We start from the raw sequence: 14,473 nt of genomic DNA, 5'->3' as shown, positions 1-14,473 counted from the left end.
AGTGGAGTCTGTGCCCACGTGCAGCTTCTGGCACCAGTCCTCCATTTTGTAACGGGTCTGGGAGGCGGAACCTCTGAGCTACTATACAAGGGGGCGGTCCTTGTAAGGGAGCGGGTGGCGACCAGGCAGACAGTCTCTGGGTGTACGGGCAGGAGGTCACGGCAAGTGACCGGGACAGTCTCTGGAAGAACGGGCTGGAGGTCACGGCAAGTGACCGGGGCAGTCTCTGGGTGAACGGGCTGGAGGTCACAGCAAGTGACCGGGGCAGTCTCTAGGTAAAGGGTAGGTACGACCTGTGATGGCTGAACCTCCAGGTAGGCTAGCAAGGCAGATGGAGGATGTGTGCTCCCAGGTGAGCAAGCGAGAGTCTCTGGAATAGCAGGTGGTCACAGCACGTGACGGCGAAGCCTCCAGGTAGGCAAGCAGGCAGGTAGCGGAGAAGCGCTCCCAGGTGAGCGGGCAAGAGTCTCTGGAATAGCTGGTGGTCACAGCACGTGACGGCGGAGCCTCCGGGCAGGCAAGCAGGCAGGTAGCGGAGAAGCGCTCCCAGGTGAGCGGGCAAGAGTCTCTGGAATAGCTGGTGGTCACAGCACGTGACGGCGGAGCCTCCGGGCAGGCAAGCAGGCAGGTAGCGGAGGAGCGCTCCCAGGTGAGCGGGCAAGCTGGTCCATAGACAGACTGACAGGAGTAGAAAGGCAGACCGTCGGACCTCAGGCTAGCAAGCAGGCAGGTAGCTGATGTGCGCTCCCAGGTGAGCTGGCAAGCTGGTCCTTAGACAGACTGACAGGAGTTGTAAGGCAGACCGTCGGACCTCAGGCTAGCAAGCAGGTAGCAGGAATAACTGGCAGGAAACAGACAGCAAACTGGCAGGACTCTGGCAGGTAACTGGCAGGTAACTGGCAACGGGACCTGAGGGCTGAAGCAGAGTAGAACAGTGCAACAACATTGCTCGGGCACCTCCATTTTGGAGGAGGTGCCTTATATATGGTGAAGTCCTCCGGCCATTGGCCGGGGACTCCTTAGGACGGCGCGCGCGGCCCCTTTAAGAGGGAGGGAGAGCGCGCGCGCCCTAAGCACAGTGGCCGGGAAGGAGCGCGCGCTGCCAGCAGAGCGGGAGGAGGACGCCGGGCACGGAGCAGGGAGGTGAGGGGAACAGCGTCCCTGCCTAGCAGAGGGCAGGGACGCCGGCGCTACAGTACCCCCCCCTTTAGGCCCCCCCTTTTTTAGGCCAGACAGAAATTTAGCAAGGATAAGAGGGGCATGGATGTTCTCCCGGGGCTCCCACGTTCTCTCCTCAGGACCAAACCCCTTCCAATCTACTAGAAAAAAGGTCTTTCCTCTTACCCTTTTGGTGGCAAGAATGTTCTCTACCTCAAACTCGTCCTCAGCAGAAACCGGAGCAGGAGGCGTACCTGTAGACTTGGAAAAAGAGTTAAGTACCATAGGTTTGAGGAGAGATACATGGAAGGAGTTAGGGATCCGTAAGTTGGCCGGGAGTTTCAATTTATAGGCCACCGGGTTGATCTGACTGATGACCTCCAGGGGGCCGATGAATCGAGGCCCTAACTTGTAAGAAGGTATCTTGAGTCGGACATATTTAGATGAGAGCCAGACTTTATCTCCGGGACGAAATTGTGGAGGATCCAGGCGTTTTTTGTCAGCGTGTCTTTTCATCCGTTCGGACGACTGAAGGAGTGCGGATCGGGTACTCTCCCAAATGGAGGAAAATTTGCCAACGAGAGATTCCGCAGCCGGGTTGTCCACAGAGGTGGAGACAGGAAAAGGAATCCGAGGATGCTGACCGAAGACTACAAAAAACGGGGATTTGGAGGAGGATTCGCTCTCGTGATTGTTATAAGAGAACTCGGCCCATGGTAGGAGATCCACCCAGTCTGAATGATGGGCATAAACGAAGTGCCGGAGGTAACTGGTCAGGTTCTGATTGATCCGCTCCACTTGACCATTGGACTGTGGGTGGTAAGCGGAAGAGAAGTCCAGGGTGACGTCTAGCAGTTTACAAGTGGCTCTCCAGAAGCGTGAGGTGAACTGTACCCCACGATCCGACACGATGTGGAGGGGCAGGCCATGAAGACGGAAGATGTGACGAATAAAGTCTTTAGCTAGCTCGGGTGCAGACGGGAGGCCTGGCAAGGGAACGAAATGAGCCATCTTGGAGAAGCGGTCAGCGACCACCCAAATGACCGTACAACCGGCAGAGACTGGGAGGTCTGTTATAAAGTCCATTGCTATATGCTGCCAGGGGGCAGCAGGTACTGGGAGCGGAAGGAGGCGACCGGCTGGCAGATGTCTCGGAACCTTGTTGCGGGCGCAGGACACACAGGCAGAAACAAAGTCTATTACGTCCTTGTGCAGGGTAGGCCACCAGTAGTGCCGGGTAATAAGCTGGAGGGTCTTTTTTTGACCGGCATGGCCAGCCAGTTTAGACGAGTGACCCCAGTGAAGGATCTTCTCCCGATCAGGTACTGATACGAACGTCTATCCGGGAGGGAGACGATTTAGACTCACGGGAGCCACCTGCATTACTCTGGCGGGATCGATGATGTGTTTCGGATCTTCCTCGAGATCAGACACCAGAAAGGATCGAGACAAGGCGTCAGCCTTGACGTTTTTGTCAGCCGGGCGAAAATGAAGAACAAAATCAAAGCGAGCAAAAAACAAGGACCACCGGGCTTGGCGCGGGTTAAGTCTCTGGGCATGCTGGAGGTAAGCCAAGTTCTTGTGGTCCGTGTAAATTATTACCGGGTGAAGAGCCCCCTCGAGCAGGTAACGCCACTCCTCCAATGCCAGTTTGATGGCCGATAACTCTCGGTCTCCTATGGAATAATTGCGCTCTGAGGAGGAGAAGAGTTTAGAGAAGAAGCCGCAAGTTACCATCCTCCCGGAAGATGATTTTTGAGTAAGTACCGCTCCGGCTCCAGAGGAGGAGGCGTCAACTTCCAGGAAGAACTGCTTGTTGCCGTCCGGGCGATGCAGCACCGGGGCGGAAGAGAAGGCCTGTTTTAAGGAAAGAAAGGCCTCCTCGGCTTCGGGCGGCCACTCTTTGGGATTAGTACCCTTACGGGTGAGCGCGGAAATTGGGGCAGTCCGGGAAGAGAAGTGTGGTATGAAGAGGCGGTAGTAGTTGGCGAAGCCCAGGAACCGCTGAATGGCCTTCAACTCCTCCGGTCGAGGCCATTTCTCGATGGCAGACAGTTTCTCTGGATCCATTCGTAGGCCGGTCTGAGAAATAATGTAGCCCAAAAACGGAAGCGAGGTCTGCTCAAAGAGGCACTTCTCGTATTTAGCGAAGAGGTGATTCTGCCTGAGCCTGAGCAGGACCTGACGAACGTCCCTCCGGTGAGTCTGGAGATCCGGAGAGAAGACCAAGATGTCGTCCAGGTACACCACTACGCAGGAGAAGAGAAGGTCCTGGAAGATGTCATTGACCAACTCTTGAAAGACGGCAGGAGCGTTACAGAGACCAAAGGGCATTACCAGATATTCATAGTGGCCGTCCCGGGTGTTGAATGCCGTCTTCCATTCATCCCCCTGACGGATACGAACCAGGTTGTACGCCCCACGGAGGTCCAGTTTGGTGAAGATTCTAGCCCCTCTCAGACGATCAAATAACTCCGGAATGAGCGGAAGGGGGTACTTATTCTTCACCGTGATTTGGTTAAGGCCTCTATAGTCTATACAGGGACGGAGAGAGCCGTCCTTCTTTTTTACGAAGAAGAAGCCTGCTCCCGCCGGGGAGGTAGATTTCCGGATGAATCCCCTGGCCAGATTCTCCTCAATATATTCGGACATCGACCGGGTCTCAGCAGCGGATAATGGATAAATACGCCCACGGGGAGGAGTAGTACCGGGTAACAGGTCGATAGGGCAGTCGTATGGTCTATGAGGGGGTAGTGTCTCTGCTTCCTTTTTATTAAAGACGTCAGCATAAGACCAATAAGGAATCGGAAGTCCAGGTAGATTAGCTGGGGTAGGAGAAGGACGGACGGGATGGACGGGAACCAGACAAGTCTTATGGCAGTCCTGTCCCCAGCGAAGGACTTCTCCGGTCTGCCAGTCAAGCACGGGTGCATGTCTCTGGAGCCAAGGTAGACCTAGCAAGAGGGCGTGAGAGAGTCCAGGCAGAACATGAAAGGAGATACTCTCAGAATGCAGCATTCCCACCTGTAGAGTAATGGATTCGGTGATGAGTTGGATGGGGCGTGGTAAGAGACCCCCATCCACGGCAGCAACAGACAAGGGTACAGCCAGAGGTTTGGTGGGGATGCGGTATTTCTCTACCAGGGACTGTGAAATAAGATTCCCGGCTGCTCCAGAGTCCAGTTGGGCTAGTTCGAAATAACGGTTCTCCCTGCAGACGATTGAAACTGACAGCAGCAGAGATGGAGAGGATTTATTCTTGTCTAGGTCGACCTCTCTGAGCGAACCTAGACACAGGCGTTTCCCGACCTCTCTGGGCAGGCACGGATCCGGTGCTCCTTACTGCCACAGTAGAAGCAGCTCCCCTCGGCACGGCGTAAGTCCTGACGGGTTTTGACCATCTTGGTCTGGTCGACCTGCATAGACTCAGGAGAGTGTACCTGGGGAGAGATGGAGAGAGTGACGGGTTTCTGAAAGGTAGGAGCTAGACGTGGAAACCTCCTCTCACGGGTGACCTCTTTGGCACGCTCCTGGAACCGTAGGTCAATCCGGGTGGCAAGAGTTATTAGGTCATCGAGAGTAGTAGGAATGTCCCGACCGGCAAGTTCATCTTTAATACGGCCGGACAGACCCTCCCAGAAGACGGATACCAGAGCGTCGTTATCCCAGGCCAGCTCCGAGGCAAGGGTACGGAACCGTATGGCATATTGGCCCACGGTGAGACTTCCCTGACGGAGGCGTAGCAGAGATGATGCGGATGAGGTCTTCCGTCCGGGTTCGTCGAAGACTTTCCGGAAAGCCGTGAGGAAGGCAGGCAAGTCGGACACCAGGGGGTCTCCTCTCTCCCATAGAGGATTTAGCCAGGCCAGGGCCTCCCCGGTGAGATGGGACATGATGAAGGCAATTTTGGCCCGGTCGGAGTTAAACTGGTGGGACAATAGTTCAAAGTGCAGGGTGCACTGATTTATGAAGCCCCGAGCCTGGGCAGAGTCGCCTCCGAAGCGAGGAGGTGCAGAAAGCCGGGGTCCGGGGTAGGATACCATGGTATTGGTGGGCAGCGGAGCTGCCGGGTTGCGAGTCATGGCACTGGCGGTGGTTGCTGGTGGAGCAGTCAGAGTATCCAGGCGAGAATTGACATTCCGCAGGTGACCCAGGATGGACTCCTGTTGGGACCTCTGACGGGACAGTTCATGACAGAGGTCCGAGAGCGAGGGAGCTTGGGTGCCACCGGGTTCCATGGCCCGAGCAAACTGTAACGGGTCTGGGAGGCGGAACCTCTGAGCTACTATACAAGGGGGCGGTCCTTGTAAGGGAGCGGGTGGCGACCAGGCAGGCAGTCACAGCAGGTGACCGGGACAGTCTCTGGGTGTACGGGCAGGAGGTCACGGCAAGTGACCGGGACAGTCTCTGGAAGAACGGGCTGGAGGTCACGGCAAGTGACCGGGGCAGTCTCTGGGTGAACGGGCTGGAGGTCACAGCAAGTGACCGGGGCAGTCTCTAGGTAAAGGGTAGGTACGACCTGTGATGGCTGAACCTCCAGGTAGGCTAGCAAGGCAGATGGAGGATGTGTGCTCCCAGGTGAGCAAGCGAGAGTCTCTGGAATAGCAGGTGGTCACAGCACGTGACGGCGAAGCCTCCAGGTAGGCAAGCAGGCAGGTAGCGGAGAAGCGCTCCCAGGTGAGCGGGCAAGAGTCTCTGGAATAGCTGGTGGTCACAGCACGTGACGGCGGAGCCTCCGGGCAGGCAAGCAGGCAGGTAGCGGAGAAGCGCTCCCAGGTGAGCGGGCAAGAGTCTCTGGAATAGCTGGTAGTCACAGCACGTGACGGCGGAGCCTCCGGGCAGGCAAGGCAAGCAGGCAGGTAGCGGAGGAGCGCTCCCAGGTGAGCGGGCAAGCTGGTCCATAGACAGACTGACAGGAGTAGAAAGGCAGACCGTCGGACCTCAGGCTAGCAAGCAGGCAGGTAGCTGATGTGCGCTCCCAGGTGAGAGGGCAAGCTGGTCCTTAGACAGACTGACAGGAGTTGTAAGGCAGACCGTCGGACCTCAGGCTAGCAAGCAGGTAGCAGGAATAACTGGCAGGAAACAGACAGCAAACTGGCAGGACTCTGGCAGGAATCAGGCAGGTAACTGGCAGGTAACTGGCAACGGGACCTGAGGGCTGAAGCAGAGTAGAACAGTGCAACAACATTGCTCGGGCACCTCCATTTTGGAGGAGGTGCCTTATATATGGTGAAGTCCTCCGGCCATTGGCCGGGGACTCCTTAGGACGGCGCGCGCGGCCCCTTTAAGAGGGAGGGAGAGCGCGCGCGCGCGCCCTAAGCACGGTGGCCGGGAAGGAGCGCGCGCTGCCAGCAGAGCGGGAGGAGGACGCCGGGCACGGAGCAGGGAGGTGAGGGGAACAGCGTCCCTGCCTAGCAGAGGGCAGGGACGCCGGCGCTACACATTTGTCTTTTAGAGCCGTTACCTTCCTCTGGGGGAGATGGAGGCAAGGGTTCCATGGCCTTTACAGAGTTTTGGTTAATGGTGAACAATTTGGCCAGAGTGGCATACCGGGGCAAGTGTACTTCTCTTTCCCCAATATTTAGGATGCGGACTGGTACCCTCCCATGGCGGACATCAACCACCCCCCGTGCTGTCAAAATGGTGGGCCTACAGTCTGAGTAAACGGGTTCTACCATAGTTTGGTAGTCTCTACCTCTTAACCCGATTGCAGACCGGCACCAGATCATCATTTCACTTTTTGGGGGCATGGCTTCTAACGCTTCCAATCTCACCACCAGACAGTTCTACCTGTTGCCGCTTCATCGGGGCTCTGATCTCCTTTTGTAAGACACGCTGCTGGCTGGAGCTGGCATTCATTGCGGCCTGCTGTAATATAACAATTATCTCTGAAAGACAATTTTCAATTACGTTAGTACCCAAGGTTATTTTAGGGTGACTTTCACTACGGTCAATGTCCACAATAATCAGTCCCTGCGCCGGCTATTCAACTTTACCAATCTTGATGGTCACCTCCTTGAACCTCACCTGCGGCATGGGCTGACCATTGCTGGCGATGATGCTCAAGTCATTATCTGGGTAGCGGGTAATATCCGTGTCATCCCAGTACCGCTTGAAAAGTATATAGGGGATGGTGGTTACCTGTGACCCGGTGTCCAACAGTGCACTCATGGGAATGCCATCCAGTACCACAGGCAAGACCGGTCGTCCCCCCACATACTTGTCACGCCAGTTTGACGGGCCTGATGATCTTACGCCTGGGGGTTGGCCCTCTGCCCCAGGTTGGGCCCGTTTAAATTACAGTACCTCGCAATATGTCGTGGCTGGCTGCAGTGGCGGCAGATGGGTTGTCCATCCTGGTCGTAGCGGTTCATTGGCTTCTCTCTGGACGGTGGGATCCTCTTCTGTCGGCGCCACGGGACGTCCTGCGGACTGGTAGCCAGCAGGATCTTTCCTGGAGAGGATACCTGCAACGACTGCACAGTCCTGGTTAGTGCGGCAACGCTTTTAGTCAGTTCTTGGACATGATGGTGCAGGTCTGTAGACGGGGTACTATTCATGGTCTGTGCGTTGGCTCCTGCAGATTCTGTAGACTGGGGCGCCGCTTCCTGGTGATAAGTGATAGCAGGGCGCCTGGAGGCCGCAACGCCACCGGGTGCGGGTTGTCGGAGTACACGGATGGCTCTGTCCTTAAACTGTGCAGAGTCTAGCTCAGGGTTCTGCAGGGCCATCAGGCGTAACTGAGTTCAGTGGGCGCTGGACAGCAGACCCTCAATGAATTGTTCAGTCAGCAGTTTATCTGCATTCCTCACACTGTCAGGGTCTGCCTGCTTGATGGCTCTCAGGGCCTCTTGCAAGTTCAAAGCATAGTCTCTTATACTGTCTTTTGCCCGCTGCTTGCACCCATAAAATCTCATTTTGATCTCTGCTGAGGTGCGGGTATCAAAAGTGTCCTTTAGACGGGCCAAAATCTACTTCACGGTCCCCTTGTCCTTGACTGACCAGGACTTTACTTCTCGTTGGGCCGCGCCGGTTAACTGGCCTATCAGTATGGTCACTTTTTGCTCCTCCGTCTGGGGGTACACCTTGAATATGCTATATACTCTCTCTTTAAAGTCGCTCAGGGTATGCGACTCCCCTGAGTACTGGGGCAACCAGGCCGCTCCGGGGATATAAGGCATCGTGAACGGCATTACTGCGGCAGCAGCCGTGCTGGCGGTGACAGTTCCCTCTGCTTCCGTCATCCTCTTCCCCCCTAGTCAACCGTGGCCTACCTTCCGTTGCTTTCCTTCTGTAGGCCGCGGCTCTGCAGGCGATCGTCGGGGTTGAGGACCTTGCGTCGTGTCCTGGTGACGTCAGCATCCGCTCGGCTCCTTTCAGGACCTTGCGCAGCGAAAATGTCCGCGGATAGCGGGAAACGGATGCGGATGGCGGGAAACTCTACCAACATAAGCTTTACAGTCTTTCTTCAGGCACGCAGTACCCATTGGTGGCGGGCACAAAATCCTGCCGACTACGCCAAAAGTTGACGCGCCCCCTGGGCTGTGTGAGTGTGGGGATACCCGGAACCGGACCCGTTGCGGATGCTGGGTGTTTTAGTGCTCGTGTGGCGGGGACCCGGTCCCGTGGCTCAGGGTGGTCAACCCAAATGGCAGTCTATTTATAGGGTTTTGTGATATTAAATGTCCGATTACGCCACCCGTGGATTGTGGTCAGAGTGAACCGCCGCTGCAGGGCAGACCGCTGAGGCTGGTGTTGTGGGTGCAGCAGAAGATAGTATAACTCCCCACGGGAGGAGTATAGCCTCAAGGCAGTAAATAGGGATGTTGGTGGTGATGGTGCGCGGGAGAAGCAGTAACCACACGGAGTCTATCATGCAATTCAGGGTTTTTACTGTTGGTGGTATTAAGGGACCCGTCCGGAATACAGGTTAACAATGGAGGCCTGGTCAGTCTGAGAGCAACTGGGAAATCCTGCTGGTCAGGGGGAGTTTGTAGGCCTACCGTGCTGACTTCACTCTTTCTTGGCTATTCTGCTGTAGTGTAGTGGTAGCCCACGTCTCTGAGTGTACCATGTTGTTATCACCCGTATGACTGGCGACTCGGGCCTTCCGTACATCTCACCCCTCCGGGGTAGTAGTGGTCCCTCTCGTGTGGCTGAGCCTCTGGGCTTCCTTGGGCCAGAGGACTTGAAGTCCCCTGCGTGGTGGTTTTCTGCTGCTGAGCTTATAGCCCTCACAGCCTCGGACTCCAGTGTCCGGCTTTGTAAGTCTCTAGGCCGGACGAGCTCTGCAAGCTCCCCTCCTGGCCTCGTGTTCCTCCTCTGCCTACAGGGACTCTTCAGCCTGCTGCTGACCTGTCCCTATCTGCGGCTTGTCTGGAAATTCTCTCTGGCTGGACTGACTAACCCCGCCCCAGATCCAGTTTATAAAGGGCAGGTTTCTCCCCTCCCTGGACTGAGACAGGAGGTGCTGCATGCTAATTGTCCCCAACCAGGGAACCTCCCACCTGCTCTCAGACATGACATTGCTGCCACTGTGGCGACCAGACCTGGGGTGCCACAGCAGCAGTGAATATTCATTTTCTTTTATAGCGGGGAACAGTGTTGGCTGCAGCAGATGGCTCCTACGACGCTCCCCCCACTCCTCCCACCATCCACAGCAACAGTACCTTTGGACGATAAGACACATCCCCCACTTTCCTCCAAAATTTTGGAGGAAAAAAGTGCGTCTTATAGTCCAAAAAATATGGTAATTTGCTTTGTTAAAAAATAATAAACATCACAAACGAGCAAATAACAGACATATTTGGTGTCTCTGTAATCCTAACGACCAGCAACACAACACAGCGATCAGATTATGTACGGGGATCAGTAAATTGGCTTAAAAAACCAACGTGATTGATATTTTTCCTCTATTAAACCCATAAAAAATGTAATAAATTGTAACGCTGAGGTCGTGTTCATATGAAGGGCCGCCATCAGTGCGTTACTGCCCTTACTAGTGTATGGGGCCCGGTGAGAAGAAGCAAAGAGGAGGGGCTCGGACCACAGAGCTCCTGTGCATAATGTCACTAGTGATCACTGTATTTCCTTTACACTATATACAGAGCTTCTGTATATAATGTCACTAGTGATCCCTGCATTATCTGTACACTGACACTATACACAGGAGCTCTGTATATAATGTGATATAGTGAGGGTACACAGCACTATGTATATGGAGGGTATATAACACTATATGGGGTATACTGTGGGATATGGGGGGGTATACAGCAGGAAATGGAGGATATATAGCAGGGGTATACAGCAGGATATGGAGTGTACACAGCATGATATGGAGAGTATACAGCACTACATGGAAGTATACAGCATGATATGGAGGGTATATAACACTATATGGGGTATACTGCAGGATATGGAGGGTATATACCACTATATGAGGTATACAGCAGGATATGGAGGGTATACAGAAAGATATGGAGGGTATATAGCACTATATGGGGTATACAGCAGGATATGGAGTGTACACAGCTCTTTGTGGAGAGTATAAATAGACGGTATATAGTACTATATGGGGGGTTACAGCAGTATATGGAGGTATACAGCAGGATATAGACGGCATATAGCTGTATATGGAGGTATACAGCACTATAGACCTGTCAGTGACCCGAGCAGCAGTCACCGGGGAGGAGTCAGCTCTGTGACCGGATGTAACGTCCTCGCGATAAAAGCGGGAAAATGACAGGAAAAAGGGCGGGAAATTCAACCTCCCCAACAGTTCTGTGCTCCGCCCACATCTGAGGAGAAGCCGCAGCTCCTGCTGCTGGGGGAGGGGCTGCTGACCGCCCTGTGTCCGGATGGCTGCAGTCTGCTCTGCGGGGACTGGGAACATCGGCCACTAAAGGGTTAACACCAAGTGTCTGCGGGGAGGAGCTGATCCTGTGCTGCCTGTGGGCGGAGCCATAGCCCTACTGAGCGCTGATTGGCTGAGCGCTGAATATGAAATCCCCGCACAACGGCTGATAGTTCCTCCCACTCTTTCTTCTCTTCAGTGTAACACGTGGTGCAAAGCGCTATATGGAGGGTAATAACATCATGTGGCCGTATACAGCGCTATATGGAGGGTAATAACATCATGTGGCCGTATACAGCGCTATATGGAGGGTAATAACATCATGTGGCCGTATACAGCGCTATATGGAGGGTAATAACATCATGTGGCCGTATACAGCGCTATATGGAGGGTAATAACATCATGTGGCCGTATACAGCGTTATATGGAGGGTAATAACATGTGGCCGTATACAGCGCTATATGGAGGGTAATAACATCGTGTGGCCGTATACAGCGCTATATGGAGGGTAATAACATGTGGCCGTATACAGCGCTATATGGAGGGTAATAACATCGTGTGGCCGTATACAGCGCTATATGGAGGGTAATAACATCGTGTGGCTGTATACAGCGCTATATGGAGGGTGATAACATCGTGTGGCCGTATACAGCGCTATATGGAGGGTGATAACATCGTGTGGCCGTATACAGCGCTATATGGAGGGTGATAACATCGTGTGGCCGTATACAGCGCTATATGGAGGGTAATAACATCGCGTGGCCGTATACAGCGCTATATGGAGGGTAATAACATCGCGTGGCCGTATACAGCGCTATATGGAGGGTGATAACATCGTGTGGCCGTATACAGCGCTATATGGAGGGTGATAACATCGTGTGGCCGTATACAGCGCTATATGGAGGGTAATAACATCGTGTGGCCGTATACAGCGCTATATGGAGGGTAATAACATCGTGTGGCCGTATACAGCGCTATATGGAGGGTGATAACATCGTGTGGAGGTATACAGCGCTATATGGAGGGTAATAACATCGTGTGGCCGTATACAGCGCTATATGGAGGGTGATAACATCGTGTGGCCGTATACAGCGCTATATGGAGGGTGATAACATCGTGTGGCCGTATACAGCGCTATACGGAGGGTAATAACATCGTGTGGAGGTATACAGCGCTATATGGAGGGTGATAACATCGTGTGGCCGTATACAGCGCTATATGGAGGGTGATAACATCGTGTGGCCGTATACAGCGCTATATGGAGGGTGATAACATCGTGTGGCCGTATACAGCGCTATACGGAGGGTGATAACATCGTGTGGCCGTATACAGCGCTATACGGAGGGTAATAACATCGTGTGGCCGTATACAGCGCTATACGGAGGGTAATAACATCGTGTGGCCGTATACAGCGCTATATGGAGGGTAATAACATCGTGTGGCCGTATACAGCGCTATACGGAGGGTAATAACATCGTGTGGTCGTATACAGCGCTATACGGAGGGTAATAACATCGTGTGACCGTATACAGCGCTATACGGAGGGTAATAACATCGTGTGGCCGTATACAGCGCTATACGGAGGGTAATAACATCGTGTGGCCGTATACAGCGCTATACGGAGGGTAATAACATCATGTGGCCGTATACAGCGCTATATGGAGGGTAATAACATCGTGTGGCCGTATACAGCGCTATACGGAGGGTAATAACATCGTGTGACCGTATACAGCGCTATACGGAGGGTAATAACATCGTGTGGCCGTATACAGCGCTATACGGAGGGTAATAACATCGTGTGGCCGTATACAGCGCTATACGGAGGGTGATAACATCGTGTGGCCGTATACGGAGGGTGATAACATCGTGTGGCCGTATACAGCGCTATATGGAGGGTAATAACATCATGTGGCCGTATACAGTGCTATATGGAGGGTAATAACATCATGTGGCCGTATACAGCGCTATATGGAGGGTAATAACATCATGTGGCCGTATACAGCGCTATATGGAGGGTGATAACATCATGTGGCCGTATACAGCGCTATACGGAGGGTGATAACATCCTGTGGCCGTATACAGCGCTATATGGAGGTGTTATATAGCGGTATATGGAGGGTAATGTCAGTACTTGGCCATAGACAGCATCATCTGGAGGAATACAGCGCTATACTGAGTGTATACAGTATTGTATCATAGTATATAGCCCCATATGGATTTATACTGTACTATAGTGACACTATGTCCAGCACACTATGGCAGTATACCGCAGGCTGGGGACATGTACAGACCATATGTGTGATCAGTGTCCGAGTTTCCCCCGCAGCTTCCGTCAGCAGCGCCATTATAGCAGTGTACGGGGATATGGAAGCACAATGACATCGGAGGCCGCAACTGCAGAAGACTCTTGTAGACATGATGTGACCCTTTCATGCGTTAGCGCATCCTGTAACCAGTGTGAACTGCGGACACCCAGCAGCACTTCATGGAGGAGAGAACCATGAGATTACTATGAGTTGTGCGGAGCTCACTTTGCATAATGATGCAAAGTGCGGAGCTCATCACTTCTGTACTCGTCTATACAGAGCTATGGCCAGAACTAAGCAGACCGCCCGTAAATCCACCGGAGGGAAAGCTCCCCGCAAGCAGCTAGCCACTAAGGCCGCCAGGAAGAGCGCTCCTGCCACTGGCGGAGTGAAGAAGCCGCATCGTTACCGGCCAGGAACAGTCGCTCTACGTGAGATCCGCCGCTACCAGAAGTCCACCGAGCTGCTGATCCGTAAGCTTCCCTTCCAGCGCCTGGTGAGGGAGATCGCCCAGGACTTCAAGACCGATCTGCGCTTCCAGAGCTCAGCCGTCATGGCCCTGCAGGAGGCCAGCGAGGCTTATCTGGTGGGACTCTTCGAGGACACCAACCTGTGCGCCATCCATGCCAAGAGGGTCACCATCATGCCTAAAGACATCCAGCTGGCCCGCAGGATCCGTGGGGAGAGGGCTTAGATCTGCCCTGGGCACCAAAGACAACACAAAGGCTCTTCTCAGAGCCACCAAATCCTTCCACTAACGAGCCAATTCCTAAATTCCAGATCCTTCTGCCGCCTGGCTCCAGTGTTCTGCTGGTAATAGGTGGAGATGGTCCATCAACTCCTTCAGTTATGTGAGATTTATTCCTGGAAATCGAGTGGTCTCATAGGCGGAAATGGTTAATGTGACAAAAATACAAATCGCAGGGATGTCATTGTCTTGTATTAGACATTTTTCAGGGGATGCAGCTGCCCAGGGACTTGTTACATCCAGAGCTCCCCACTCTGTGATGACCTGTAGTGGTCGCCTGTCCTGACACCACGTGCCACATGGATGAAGGGGTTACTGCCTAACTAATCTGGTGCTGACTGGGTGGAGCCATAGCCCTGCTTAGTGCTGATTGGCTGCCAATGAATATGGAGTTCCCGCATAATGGTT

General features: G+C 53.8%; 1 protein-coding gene across 1 annotated transcript; it reads left to right on the top strand.

Moving 5' to 3' along the window:
- The first annotated feature begins 13,577 nt into the window (after positions 1-13,577).
- On the top strand, positions 13,578-14,063 carry LOC141164225 (histone H3). The gene has a single exon (XM_073649351.1). The coding sequence runs from the start codon at positions 13,601-13,603 to the stop codon at positions 14,009-14,011; it is 411 nt and encodes a 136-aa protein (XP_073505452.1). The 5' UTR covers positions 13,578-13,600; the 3' UTR covers positions 14,012-14,063.
- The last annotated feature ends 410 nt before the right edge of the window (positions 14,064-14,473 follow it).

This window comes from Phyllobates terribilis, unplaced genomic scaffold (assembly GCF_046119375.1).
Source record: "Phyllobates terribilis strain yellow unplaced genomic scaffold, ASM4611937v1 Scaffold_10__3_contigs__length_209671492, whole genome shotgun sequence".
In the NCBI taxonomy this organism is placed as follows: Eukaryota; Metazoa; Chordata; class Amphibia; order Anura; family Dendrobatidae; genus Phyllobates; species Phyllobates terribilis.
This window is presented reverse-complemented; position numbering and strand designations above follow the sequence as displayed.

Coding starts and splice junctions, on each gene's coding strand:
- LOC141164225 (XM_073649351.1), top strand. CDS start 13,601: ATGGCCAGAACTAAGCAGACCGCCCGTAAATCCACCGGAGGGAAAGCT.